The 14,484-nt window shown below is 43.3% G+C and overlaps 1 protein-coding gene across 2 annotated transcripts; it reads left to right on the forward strand.

The window, feature by feature from the left end:
- The first annotated feature begins 643 nt into the window (after positions 1–643).
- zranb1a (zinc finger, RAN-binding domain containing 1a) lies at positions 644–14,475 on the forward strand. Of its 2 annotated transcripts, none has more exons than XM_086196218.1 (10): positions 644–1,012; positions 1,450–2,305; positions 7,025–7,212; positions 9,387–9,540; positions 10,333–10,404; positions 10,513–10,711; positions 11,071–11,191; positions 12,100–12,229; positions 13,275–13,504; positions 13,656–14,475. In XM_086196218.1, the coding sequence occupies exons 2-10, from the start codon at positions 1,474–1,476 to the stop codon at positions 13,869–13,871; spliced, it is 2,142 nt and encodes a 713-aa protein (XP_086052344.1). In that variant the 5' UTR covers positions 644–1,012; positions 1,450–1,473; the 3' UTR covers positions 13,872–14,475. The 2 variants fall into 2 exon arrangements, with proteins under 2 accessions (XP_086052344.1, XP_086052346.1); XM_086196220.1 differs by having other exon boundaries at positions 644–961.
- The last annotated feature ends 9 nt before the right edge of the window (positions 14,476–14,484 follow it).

Here is a 14,484-nt window from a genome sequence, read left to right on the forward strand (position 1 = left end):
TTAATTCGGATGATAATAAAATTGATTAATCCATAGCCATGTGGCCATGAAATTACTGTTATAAAATTAAAGTCAGAGAGAGGAAAATTGCCTGCAAGAAGATAACTTGTACCTTCAATTGGAATAATTCTTCACAACACAATATAAATTGTTCCCTGAATTTATGTATTTATTTTTTTTGTCACCACATGATAAAACATGTTACCCTAATTGAATTAATTTTTGGCCGCAACAAATGAACAATTAATCTTATCATATTCACAAATCGATAGGATTTGTGAGAACAATGTATATTCCATGGACACAAATTAATTAAGTTGAGGGAACAAGTTATATCTTCTGGCCATTTCAGTTTATGGTGACTTCGTGGCTCAACAGGAATTTTAAATAATGTTCAGGCCAGTCAGTGATGTGTGTCATGTAGGTAAATTGTAAAGAAAAATTTATTTATATATATATACATATATATAATAACGGTATGTCAGGAAAATTTAATGAAAGGCACAAAAAAATTTTATCACCGGGTATAATAATAGTTTTGAAATTATCTTTCTGATCGTCAACTCCCACGAGAATATTGACATTTCCGATAGCCTTGAAGGCAGCGCGGTCCGTCCCCTTTTATCCAATCACATTTAGCGCTGAGCCAGATGATTGGTGACGGAGACAAGCAAGCGTTTATTTTGGCTCTGCTACTCATTTGTCTCTGTGTCGCCGCCATTAAAAAAAAAGGAAAGCACAGGGGCAATGTAAACCACGAAGAGTCGCAGATTTACGCCATGATTCGAGGCGTACGGAGGCCTTGTCTAGGTGCGGTTTATTCGGCGAGGGGTTCCCGTATCCGTAGAGGTAAACATGTGAGAGACTAGAGGAGCCGAAATAACTCCGTTCGGGAAAGATTTGACGGAGCAGGAGCAGGAGCAGCAGGAGGAGGAGGAGGAGGGGGCACAGGACACCAAGGGTTTGTTGTGGTTTTCTACGGCACTTGAGAACCGAGCGCAGCCGCGAAACGGTAGGAGTTCAACGTATTCTTCTGTAGGTAATATAGACGTTGTGACTCATTCTGTTTTCCATTAAAAAAAAATAACGGTAAAACGCCAAAGTTGACGTTGGCGGTGTATGCTAAGTGGTTAGCTCGCCAGCTACTAAGCTAGCCCTGAACACAGAAACGTTAATGTTACAAAACACAACAAAGCTAGCCTCAACTGTTACCATGGCTTGTTAACCACACTCGGCTCTGCTGCTGAAAAAGCTGGCAGATTTTTTTTTTTTGTGTTATTATTTATAGTTTTCAATCACTCCATAATCTCAGGCTGTTAGATGTCTGGTGTAATGTTGTCTTACTATCATCTGGAACAGGAGTTGCACTCTTCTGAGATGTCTATATTGGATCTGCGCTTCTAAAATTACATGACACTGTCTCACATTTAACTGGATCTTTCACCACAGTTTGAAGAGCCAAACAGATCGACAATGACAGAACAGAGGGAAAAATGGGCCTGCGACTACTGCACCTATGAAAACTGGCCATCTGCAATTAAGTGCACTATGTGTCGTGCACAGAGGTCGAGGGGTCCCATCATTACCGAGGAACCTTACAAAAGCAGCCCTGATCTGGACTCAAGTCTTGAATGGGATCCTTCCAGAACTGAAAGTGGAAGCAGTCTCCTCATTTGCCCTGACTCCAGTGCCAGGCCCAGGGTCAGGTCAGCTAGCATGGCTGAAATTGCTAACAAGTGGTCCTGTCAGATGTGTACCTATCTGAACTGGCCTCGGGCAATCCGCTGCACACAGTGTCTGTGTCAGCGGCCAAAGACCAGCAGCCCCACTGAGTACCCCCAGACTTCAAGCTCCAATGCAGGCAGCCGCCCAGCTGTCCACTCCCCGGTGGACACCTGTGAGGAGTACAATGACAGAAATAGACTCCATACTCACCACCAGCACTGGACATGCACATCTTGCACTTACCAGAACTGGCCCAAAACTGTGAAGTGTGTGGTGTGTGACCACCCAAAGCCCAACAACCAGGAAGCCATCGAACTGGCCGAGTCGGCGGAGCCCTCGCCCATTATAAATGAGCAGGACAGAGCAAGGTGGAGGGGTGGTTGCAGTGGTAGCCAAGGCCAGAGAAGGTCCCCTCCTATGCCTAAGAGGGAAGACAATGCCAAAATGGACTTCCAGAGGATAGAGCTAGCAGCTGGAGCGATGAGCAGCAAAGAGGAGCAGGAGATTGACTTCAAAAAGCTAAAGCAGATAAGGAACCGAATGAGGAAAACAGACTGGCTGTTTCTCAATGCTTGTGCTGGTGAGTCTGTCTTATAAGTCATTTCTACAGGTGTAACTATGATGAAAGGAACATATAGTTTGATAATCTACTGGGAAGTTTGTCATCAAAATGCTAAAAATGATCCCAGCCTCTCAGATGCAAGGATTTACCTCCCTTCTAAGTTAAAGTAAACAACTTCATATCACTGTCTGGAAGCTGGACTGTCGGTCCGCATTTAGGGTGTGGTGACACCTTCTCTAACATTTCTATTGTCTTGCTGTTGCTATCTGTGTCAAATATCATTCATGATAGACGCTACAAATCCTTCCTATGATATGAATTTTTCATGTGGTTCATATCACACTGTTATTGCACTATTTGAAAAGTTATTAAGTTTTTTTTAACAGGAGTTCTTTTTTTACATTTCCATATATTCTTGGATAAGTTAATGCAAACTTAGTATCGCTGTTTGTATTTAAACATTAAATTTGTGTATAATTCTCTAGATTAATATGGGGGGGGGGGGTTGGCACTCAGGAAAGCATGGTTATGTTACTCCCGGGTAAAAAAGATGTGTTTTTTTTTTTTTACTGTTACATTTATATTGCCATATTTAATATCATTTGGGTGGCACAGTTGTGCAGTGGTTAGCACTCAAGTCTTTCTGTGTGGAGTCTGCATGTTCTCCCTGTGCTTGTGTGGGTTCTCTCTGGGTTCTCTGGCTTCCTCCCACAATCCAAAGACATCAGGAGAGGACGAGGCTGATTGATACTCTAAATTGACCGTAGGTGTGGCTGTGAGTGTGAATGGTTGCCTGTCTATATGTTTTGGCCCTGAGATGGACCGGCGACCCGTCCAGGGTGAACCCCGCCTCTCGCCCAAAGGCAGCTGGAATAGGCTCCAGCCCCCCCCCCGACCCTTAATAGGATAAGCGGTAGAAAATGGATGGATATTAAATATATTTACCCCAAGAAATATGTGAACATATGAATTTAAGTCTATATTGCCATGTTTGTATTCTCTTCCATGATTCAAGGCTTTGTGATGGCAATGATGATCCAGTAGAGTAAATAGTTTGTTTTTGTTCTAAAGACAATATATAAAGTTTCCCCTCTGTTTTGCTGCACTGCGTATGGTGCCACATTACAGTGCATATTACGCCACAACTCACTGTTTAGACTGTAAATATTAGAGTACAACAGGAATTCTGCTAACACTGGGATTGCCAATTCCTGTTGCAGTGGTCCTATATAAGGTGTTGCATTCAGGTGGAACCTGTCTGCTGTGCTGGTATAATTGGGCCTCATTCACTAATGTTCTTAAAGGAACATGCTAACTTGTTAAAATTTTTAATTGTTGTCCTCTCCAAAGCAAGACTAGAAGATACTCGTCTCTCCTCATTGTGTACATTAGGGAGCTGAGACCTACTGGGATCAGCAGACTAATAGCTAGCTTAGCGCAATAAATGGTACTGGGTATTTTCTATTTAAGTGTTATCTATTAGATGACTTCTGACAGAAGTATGCTAATTTTGATAATGAATCCTATTTTTTCTATAAGTGCCAGCAGGACAAGTGTGTTGGGCCATTCAAGGACCACCATGCTTTGTAAAGTAATGAAAACAAAGCGTGAAAATATATCATTCATTCTGAAAGACGAGCTACAAAAAATATAGGGAGTAAAGGTGAGAGTATTGCCAGTGGTAATCGGACCACTGGGGTTCTGTGGCATCCCCACCACCACCACTCCGCAGATTCCAGGTACATCATCTGAGGTCTATGTCCTAAACAGTGCAGTCCTAGGAACAGCCAAGACAAGACCCACCACCACCACCCCCACACATACACAGTGATAATTATTTTATTCATTCTTGTGTGTGTGTGTGTGTGTGTGTGTGTGTGTGTGTTCCCCAACAAAGGAACATTGAAGTTTTTCTTTAGTAGCAGCTGTGAATTCAGCTCATTTTCTCATCAACAAAGCAGGAATGATTCTGAACAGCAACATAATCAAGATGTGCATCTAAATGGCTGGTATGAATTTGATCCAACTCATCTCCAGACCTCACTAGCTGCTCTTGCTGCGCTACTGAGAGGGTCTTTGAGAAAGTGAGAGGGTGTGAATGCTTCCCATCTGGTGGGGATGAATGGGCAGTCTGGGCAGCGCTACAAGAGTGGAGCCTGTGGACTGAAGACTCTCCTGGCTCCCAGTCAACACACCCTGCTTATGTGCTGACCAGGGGCCCCCAGGAGGCAGAAATAGCCTTGACAAGAAATGAACACCAGTCGACCAAAAAAAACCAAAACAAAACAGGGGAAAAAGTATGACGTTGGCACATGATCAGGTCCTCCTGACCTTTGCACTGCTTGCCCTCTCCAGCTTGTGGCACTGGAGAAGAAAACATCCCCACCTGACTGGACAGTAACCACTTCAACTGCCTTTTAGTTCAATTTTTCAGGGAAGTTCAAATTTCTTTGTTCATGTTGATTGCCAGAGTTCTCCGTACAATCCATGCTCTTCCTCATAATTGCTCTGGAAAGTTGGGCTAAAATAAAAGCAAGGTCAACGAGGTCATGCTTCTGGATGTAGAAGCTGACTTGGGGTCAGTGAAATTTGAATTTGTGTGTTTTCTTACTTGTGACCTGACTGTAAACCTGTCAACCATCTTCTTCTTCTTCTTCTTTTTTGCTCAACTCTTAATCCTGTCATACCCTTTATTTATACTATGCCATGAGTAGCTTTCAGTTTGTGTCACAGTTTGGCTCCTGATTTTGTCATTGGAGGAAGTGCCTGAGCCAAACTAAGCCCTTCCTCAAATTTCACAACTGGAGCTCACTTCGACCTCGTGTTCCCCCATATCGCAAGTCAGGTGTTTTTTCAGAGCTCTAGACTTACGATCCCTTTGCTTCTACTTTCCTGTAGAGGGAAGTGGTCTCTGTTTATGTATATTTAGTTTCACTGGAAGACTGTAAGCAGTGACAGGCAGTGCTGTTCCTGCTATCAGTCTGTGTAAACACATTTTGCTTATATTTTGATGATAATGTTTCACAGTTTATGAGATTCTTCAAGAATTGGGGAGGAGCTCTCTTGTTTACTTTCATGTGTTTCAAATAATCTGCTCAGCTGATTTGTTATCTGTAAGAAAGTCAGCTACCCATGACCGTAACATTCCTTTCCAAAATCGATTCTATCAGCCTGGAAAAGTCTCATTCACTATTTATATTCGTTCCGATAGTGCAATGTGTTGTTTTAAATTTGGACAGCGTTTGGTAAAAAGGGGCATCGAATCACACCATGTTGATTTTTTTTCTGTTCTAGATCTTGTGTTAGATCAGCAGGATGTGCAAAGGTGAATGGATCAGAGAGAATTCTTGGATTGGGGATGTCAAATTATGCAAGAGAGGATTAAAGAAAAAAAATCAGAGAAAAATCATACGCTGAGTTTTTATGAGGCATCCAAGGTACAGATTCAAGTGTCTTCGTTTCTTCTGCTCTACTGTATATTTGGGAGAAGGGGGATTCCTGTTGCCCTACATCTGTCTGATTCTGCCTTCCTCGGGTTGATATCACTAAGAGGGAATAACTGAGGTTATTTATGATACATTTCTGTAATTGCGACCAAGGTTGTCTTTGTTTTTTTTTCTACCGCGATCTTAATTTTGATATATGTCGCAGCAGCTATATTGCTTCCAGAATCATTTGGTATCCATTCATGGATCCGTGTTTGCAAAATGTCACCCAGCACGATGCATCACAGATAAGTGGCCGTATTTGGCATGTTCCCGTCCAGGTTCTCTCAAGGTTACATGTTGTCTTGTTGCTTAGCCAGAGAACATCCTCTCATAAGGCTGACTGTCAGAATTCGTTGTACCTAGCTGCCACTCATAACAGATGTTGAGACTGCGGGTCCCTCTAGAGGGGGTGGGGGCTCTAATCTGTACAGGCTGTCCTCTACCCAACTCCTCTCTCAGAAAGCTCCTCATCATTACAAACTCACGAGGACACGCTGGGGTCGCTCGAGGCTTCATCGTAGGTCATCAGAACTGTGGCTTAATGTCAAAGTGCTTGTGGCCAGTTTGTTTTACATGTCACTGTTTTTTTTCTGTAATAAAAAAAAAAAAAAAAGCAAATCCCCCCCCCCAGGATTGAATATTAATTAGTCTGACATGTTAGTGGAGTTGTCATACTTCTAAAGTGTTGTCAATGAACACAGCGAGCTGTCTTTTCCTCTTTTTTTTTTTGTGTGTGTATTCTAAGCAAGGACACACAGCTGGAGCCCGTCCAAAAACCAGTCTAATCCGTTTACGAAGCGTAGGCCTGTTTAAAAAGCATTCCCCTTGTCTTTCTACATGAGTGTTCTTTCTTTTCAGATGTATTTTGAAAGGGAGACACAAGCATTTGGCATCCCAGTAGATTAGATCGCATGCAGCTGATGACCCAGCTAAGACTAAACAGTTGTGAAATAAATCCTACCTGCATGGAGGTTTAGGTGTGTTGAAGCGGTTTTAGAAAGGTGCTGATTCGGCTGAATGGTTTGTGTTGTATGCAGTTGTAAACGTGGTACCAAACAAACTGTGTGATGACACCATTGTTACGTTTACAAGCTGACATTTGAATGGTTTGCAACAGCAATGTCCTTGATCAAGTTCAGGAGTGTGTGTGTGTGTGTGTGTGTGTGTGTGTATTGATTCAGTGCCAACATTGCATTCCTATGTTCTAACCTTCCTTCCTCTCTTCCCCCCCCCCCCCCCTCTCTTGTAGGAGTGGTGGAGGGAGATCTGGCTGCGGTGGAAGCCTACAAGTCATCCGGTGGCGACATTGCTCGGCAGCTGACTGCAGACGAGGTGCAACTTCTCAACCGCTCCTCTGCATTTGATGTAGGCTTCACCCTGGTTCATCTAGCCATCCGCTTCCAGAGGCAGGACATGCTCGCCATCCTGCTGACAGAGGTCAGTGTGCTGAGAGATTTAATTTAGCCGGTCTGTCACAATGGAATAAAATCCATCCTCACTCACGACTAATATTATTTAACAAGTTGTTCCTGGATGAAACCTTCTCATAAATACACAAGAAAATAATACAGGGGTTTGCATACTAAGTTACACAATAGTTACAGCTTGATTAGGTCATTTAATTGGACTACTGTCATCCCAATATACATGAACTGGGAAAGAATAGAGTTATTGACAGAACGCCCTCATTCCGGAACAGTAGGTGGCAGTATGCCCCTCACTGCTGGATGCAATCAGACTTTCTTCTGGTTCACCTTGTCTAATAACCCTACAAAAGAAAAACTGACAAATTTGTCTCTTCATATGTCCAGCAATGTGTGGTCTTTGCTTTGATTGCCTACAATCAGGATCCAACATCCCTTAACTGTGCGCTGTTCAGCTTTAGCGTTAAATACTGTAGTGGGATTGAAAGAATATGCACAGCATTCATAGGCCACTCTGAGACTGAAGTGTACACACACCCGAATATATCAGCCTGATATACTGACTGCTGCTGCTGCTGGAGGAAGCTACAGACCTAAAGAGGCTCAGGCAGCCACCCGTAGCATCACCTGCTCACGTCCCCGTTTGTCCATCAGTCTCTTCCTTTTCTCTCTGTCTTTATCTCGGTCCCTCTCTTTCCCTCTGTATATCTGTTTTCCTCCATTATCTGTCTTTGTCTTGCCGCTCTCCTGCTCTCTTCCCCCCCCTCCCCCAACCGGTCAAAGCAGACGTCCATTCCCACTGAGCCCGGCTCTGCTCGACGTTCCTGACTGTTAAAAGGAAGGTTTTCATCGCCGCTGTTGCAGGATGTGATTGCTCATGGAGAATTGTTGGGTGTAAATTCATTGAAGGAGTGTGGTACTGGACCTGCTCTACTTGTAAAGTGTCATGAGTTGGATTCATGTGTTAGCATGTATAACAGTAATTCTACTTTTTCTATCTTGTACTGTTTTGATGAGAACAGAACCAGTTGCGGAGTCTGAATATGGACTTCACTCAGATGTGTTATGCAGAAAGTTTCAAAGTGACACCATTGTGTCATAGGTTGTATTAGCAATGCAGTATGTACTGTATCTCTTCTTAATACATCGTCATGTCGAACACAATTGTTCTGCACCAGAGTAGATGATGTATAGCAGGGCCTGTAATGCCTGTAATTACAGTGGAAGTGCACTGTGAGGATTAGTTGGAGGATTAACCTGGCTGCAGTCCTGCTAGCACTTCCTAATGGACATGATGCCACAGAGCGGCTGTGATTTGGAGGGCAGGCAAGCAGATAAGGAAGGGAACACTGCCATGAAACAAGTGTTACTGTGGCTGGAGGAGAAAAGATGCTCTTTCCTCTGTATTACTGATAAAAAAAAAAGAGAGACCGGATGACAGCTGGATGTTCATTTATCGTCTCACAGTTCATTTGTTTCACATCAAGAAAACAACCCGATGGAAATATAGTGGTTCACAAAGGAGCTGTGATCAATATTTTAACAGTAAATGTCAGAGGCATTGCTCATCATGATGAAGGAGCAGAGAATCATCACTGTGTGCTTGTAGCATTGTTTCGTGGTGCAGCAGGCAGCTGTTCAGAGGGGGGGGGGGAGCTGACAGTTAGCGACCAGCTGGTGAACATGGCGAAGCATTTAAATGCTTGAATAGCAGATATTTTGCTCAGGAGCTGATAGAGATAATAAACAGAGCAGAAAGAGAGTGAGAATAAGACCAGCAGGTGGACAAACAACTCCAAATGAATGATAATGTCACTTCAGAGCTTCTGGAAGTGTCAGTGTAAAATGCTCACGAAATGTCTTGAATTTATTTGCTGTATTTTATTTTGTTGTTTTCGTTTTAAATGAAAAACATCAGAGATAATCTAGATATAGTTTACAATATATCATAATGTAATTAAACTATGATAACAGTGTCATAATTGTTACCTTTGTTCCAAAGATAATGCCATCACCAACGTTTTGTTTGAATAAACCAACAGAATACCGAAGAGCACAAACAAATTTGGTGTCTTCTATATCTGATTGCTTCCATACTGGTCCATTTACATCAATTTAATCTGTGTGTGTGTGTGTGTGTGTGTGTGTGTGTGTGTGTGTGTGTGTGTGTGTGTGTGTGTTGTCTAGGTGAATCAGCAGGCAGCTAAGTGCATCCCCTCTATGGTGTGTCATGAACTAACAGAGCAGATACGCAGGGAGATCGCAGCATCGCTACATCAGCGCAAAGGAGACTTCGCCTGTTACTTCCTCACTGACCTGGTCACCTTCACCCTGCCTGCAGGTACCGACAACATCACCTGGCTTTACCGCCATCGTATCTGCTAACACACCCACAGACATGAGCTTTGTTAGCGTGTACCTCCAGATGTTTTTGCCCTGTCGCTTGATTTAACACCCAACTCAGTGATCACATTGAATTTTGCAGTTTACTCTGCATCAGAAAAAAAGTGGAACTCATATTTTGTGATTGAAGAGATTTCATCATCTGTAGAATTTCCTTGTTGTTATACAGATTTCCGTGTTCTCTGTCCAGAGAATTTGAAGAATGGCGGCCTGTCTTGCTGTGCCGAAAAGCAGCAGCTCAGTGTCCCTTCTCAGCAGCGCATTAGCTTCACTGATATGACACCTACTTTGTTTTTCAGAGCTATCGGTTGTATTTTGATTCAGAGCTGCTGGGATGAAAGATTATGCAGGCTTCACTGATGAATTTGAATTTTTTGAATTGATTTTTTTTTTCTTTTTTATGTGTAGTATTTCCTTTCATACTGGCTTTGGCCTGAGGCCAGATGTAGTCCGCTCTTTCTCTTTCTGTCTCTCTCTATTAGACAAAGCTACTGCCATTCACTATTGAGCCAGAGAATAGCCAGCAGTGTTCTGGCTTTGTGTATGCACAGTTCAATACACACAGAAACACAACATGCAAGACAGAGCGCGTGTTTAATGTGCGCCATTGACAAAATGTCAGCCAGTGAAAGGAACTGCAAAGAACATCCCCTCTGTGTGCCATTACTGTAGCGGTTTTGTTGTCATCAGTGCAGAGGAACATTGCGTTATAATGAGTGCTTCTCTGCAGACATAGAGGACCTGCCGCCTGCTGTCCAGGAGAAACTGTTCGATGAGGTTTTGGATCGGGATGTGCAGAAAGGTACTCCACTGGCGTCCTCCTGGCTCTCTGGGAGACGTCGCCTTTGTTTTTACAGAACAGATGCGTGAATGTGGCCTCTCTCCCATCTGTGCATCCGTCTTTTTGTAGAGTTGGAAGAAGAATCGCCTGTCATCAACTGGTCTCTGGAGCTGGGCACACGCCTGGACAGTCGTCTCTATGCTTTGTGGAACCGCACAGCTGGAGATTGTCTGCTAGATTCTGTTCTACAGGCCACATGGGGCATTTACGACAAGGACTCTGTCCTCCGCAAGACCCTCCATGACAGCCTTCACGACTGCTCCCACTGGTGAGGCACCCCAACAGTTACAACAACATTCTCTCCAAGTCTGTTTTGCAAAATAAAACTTTTTTTTTTTACAATTATAGTAAATTGGTTCTGTGACGTATTTGGTTGTTGTGGTTGTCTGCAGCCAGTTTGCTCTCCTGACCAGTGTTTTTGTATTAAAGGTGTGGGGTGTGGTTATGCTAATAAATGAATACTTATTAGTATATATAATATATAATATTTGAATTGTTGGTTTGCTGCACTACTTTCAATGTGGAAAAGCTGATTTTGGAGCTAGACTTTAAAAAAAAAAAGTTTTAAATCAACTACTATTCAGGGTGGATATTAACATGCTTTCATTTCTGTATTTTTTTTTTTAGGTTTTACACGCGCTGGAAGGAGTGGGAGTCGTGGTACTCACAGAGCTTTGGTTTGCATTTCTCCTTGAGAGAGGAGCAGTGGCAGGAGGACTGGGCTTTCATATTGTCTCTGGCCAGCCAGGTAAGGATCAAGTTCTCTGTGGTTTGCTTACTTCCTTTTTCCAATTTAAAAGACAGAAAAGGCTCCAGTATGGTGTGGTTTGGCAATGAGACCGTGTTAACTTCTAATGCAAATGTTTACCAGGTTAGGTGGGGACAGAAATTTAAAGTAACACAAGAATAACAAACAGAAACTCTGAACCTGAATCTTAGTCTGTCAAACGCTGCAAGATGCAAAAAAAAAAAAAAAAAAAGTAGTGAATTCCCAGTATGTGTCAGTCCAGTCTTATCTTAATGTCTTTGGAGTGTTGCTCATTAACCTTTATGGCAGTAAAGCTGATTGAACAGAGCTGCAGTCAACTGAATGGTAGCTGAATAAGTAGCACAGCGGCAGGTGGATGGTGCGTGAATGACGGCGAGGACATAAGCAATTATCACAGATCCCCTCAGATGGAGTTGTAGATTGACAGACGGCTCATCTGCTGGGCTGGCACGCCTGCTGGAACAGCAATCCTTCCCAACATGTGACCGTGGGATTACAGGCCTTCAGCTAAGCGAACCACTCCACCGGCAGAAAATACAAACACAGAGAAAGCTACCATGTGATAGCCTCGTCGTCAGAGGCTTTGAACATGACAGAGATGGGATCCAGAGGATAAGATCAGCCTTTATATATCCCTGAACCGGGAATGTCTTTGAGCCCCCTTTTAACATGGAACACCACAGAAGCTATAGTATGTTAAAAGCACTTATGTAACTGATTTATTCAGCGCAGCAGTAATCAGGCCTGCTGTGTCGCAGGACATTATTGCCACACTTCTCAGCCTCCTTTTTGACTATTTTTAGTTGTTCTGTTTCTGACTGTACGGTTGAGGAAGTCTGTCCACGACTACAACTAATGTTTGCTGTGTCTTCTTCTCCATCTTGCAGCCTGGGGCCAGCCTGGAGCAGACCCACATTTTTGTTCTTGCGCACATTCTTCGCAGACCAATCATAGTCTACGGAGTGAAATACTACAAAAGTTTCCGTGGGGAAACGTTAGGCTACACTCGTTTTCAAGGTGAGGACGGTGTTTGGATAAATCTGAGATTCGACTTGTGTCTGTAATTATTAAATGTCAACTTGTTGTATTTTCTCCTCATCGGCTCTGTAGTAAACAGGAGGAAGAATCTCTCCTCTCTTACTCTGTGGACACAGGATGTTGCATTGCCCCCCGAGGCCAAATCTGATTTGCGATTTCCAGCTTTAAAATGAAGTTTGACTGATTTTGAGCAGAGATGCAGTGCTAATATTAACATTATAGTTCCAGTAATGATTTTCTGAAGAAAACCCGATGATCCGTCATCTTTTTCAGTGCCGCAAGCTTCACAACTTCATTTCAGTTGAGGACACATGAATGAGAGACAGAGAACTCTAAACGTAGGCAAATAAAACCAAATTTAGACAGAAGCAACCAAAAAAATCCAAAAACGGATGTTCATTTTGGCTGAACTGGCTCGAAGAAGTTTTTAACTTGGTGGCTTTATATTTCCCAAAAACCCTGTTTATTGCCTTTGGATTCTGTTGCTCTTCACCTGCAAAGGTCATGAAATCAAGTCATTGAGTCCCACTCATAGTCACGCTGTGACTCGGGAAGAATGAGGTGGAGTGTTACGGTACATAATGATGCCCAAAGTGGGGCCTAGGGACCGAAACTGGCCTGCCAGATGTAAAAAATCAAATAAAGACTAAATACACAAATAAGAATTGCATCAGTAGTGTATAAAAGAATCATGAACATTTCAAAATTCACCATTAATTTAGGTTTTTTTTCCTCTCTCAAAATATATTGGAAACCTAAGTAAGAATTTTGGCTCAGCAACAGTTTGACATGAGTGAAGTCAGAAAAAGACAAAGAGGCAGGCAGACGAGGCATGGTTGCTGTGTAAGAACCCCCTCCCCTCTCCCCCGCCCCCAAGGGAAAAAGTTCGGGCACCCCTGGTCTCGTCAGTCTGTTGTGCTGCCTGCAGTTAGTTGAAGAAAATGACCCGAGTCAGTGCAGAACTGGTGGCTTCACTCTTCATTGCACACTGATTGCTTTTGTGTGTGTGTGTGTGCGTGCACAGGTGTGTACCTGCCTCTGTTATGGGAGCAGAGTTTCTGCTGGAAGAGCCCCATCGCCCTGGGCTACACTCGGGGCCACTTCTCGGCCCTGGTGGCCATGGAGAATGACGGCTACGACAATCGCGGTGCGGGCGCCAACCTCAATACTGACGACGATGTCACGGTCACATTCTTGCCACTGGTGGACAGCGAGAGGAAGCTGCTGCACATTCACTTCCTCTCTGCTCAGGAGGTAGATACAGCACAGCTACACACAGTAGTTTGATCGCAAACTGATGGCATCAGATCACCCTTGTACTCGCCTTTATCCTGACACACACGAGTGTATTCTGAGGTGAAATTCGTTTGGGTAACCAGTAACACCCTGCTTGTCGGCCACTTAGATGGGCAACGAGGAGCAGCAGGAGAAGCTGCTGAGGGAATGGCTGGACTGCTGTGTGACAGAAGGTGGCATGCTGGCAGCCATGCAGAAGAGCTCCCGCCGCCGTAACCACCCCCTGGTCACCCAGATGGTGGAGAAGTGGTTGGACAGATACCGCCAGATCCGCCCCTGTGCCTCTCTCTCAGACGGTGAGGAAGAGGAAGACGAAGATGAGTGAGGGAGCGAGGGAAGGTAGAGAAGAGAAGGAAAAAAAACAAAACAAAAGACACTGGCTGTAGCCTGCAAGCTGTGGGGGAGTACCTTACTATCTACATTCTTTTTTTTTTCTTCTTCCAAAATCTTGTAATAATGCATGTTTTCTGTGAGCTGTTCTAGAGAAGATCCAAGCACCAAAAACCAGAACCCTGATTACTGCTCCTATGAAAGCACATCACTTAGTTCACCTTTATATACTCCAAATTTCTCCATGTTTGTTATGAAAGTACAATAATCTTGTATTACTCGACCTGAGAGAAATATTAGTACTTATAGGAAAGTATACTGTACTTATTTAAAGAAATCCCAAAACTGCACTTGAAGTTTCATTGCCTGACAGAAATTTAGCTTCAAACTGAAAGGATGCTCTTCTATTCTCGATTGCTTTTTTTTTCTTCTTTTCTTCCCCTTCTACAAAAAAACCTCCCTCTATTTATTTGTTTCGTGTGCCGAGGCGATTGTTTGTTTTTCTCTTTTTTGTTCTACCCAGTTTTCTGTTTGATCCATTCAGTCTTGAAGTATTTATTTTGCACAGATAATACCTACATTCTGGGAGGGATGGGGGGGTTTAAAAA

This window comes from Aulostomus chinensis, chromosome 23 (assembly GCF_037954235.1).
Source record: "Aulostomus chinensis isolate RoL2024-O1b breed Wild chromosome 23, RoL_Achi_v1.0, whole genome shotgun sequence".
In the NCBI taxonomy this organism is placed as follows: domain Eukaryota; kingdom Metazoa; phylum Chordata; class Actinopteri; order Syngnathiformes; family Aulostomidae; genus Aulostomus; species Aulostomus chinensis.

What these genes read in the sequence shown, in the direction of transcription:
- zranb1a (XM_086196218.1), top strand. Translation starts at nt 1,474, where the DNA reads ATGACAGAACAGAGGGAAAAATGGGCCTGCGACTACTGCACCTATGAA. An exon ending in CACCTTCACCCTGCCTGCAG is followed by an intron (nt 9,541 to 10,332) that starts GTACCGACAACA and finishes GCTTCTCTGCAG; the next exon opens with ACATAGAGGACCTGCCGCCT. An exon ending in GGATCGGGATGTGCAGAAAG is followed by an intron (nt 10,405 to 10,512) that starts GTACTCCACTGG and finishes GTCTTTTTGTAG; the next exon opens with AGTTGGAAGAAGAATCGCCT.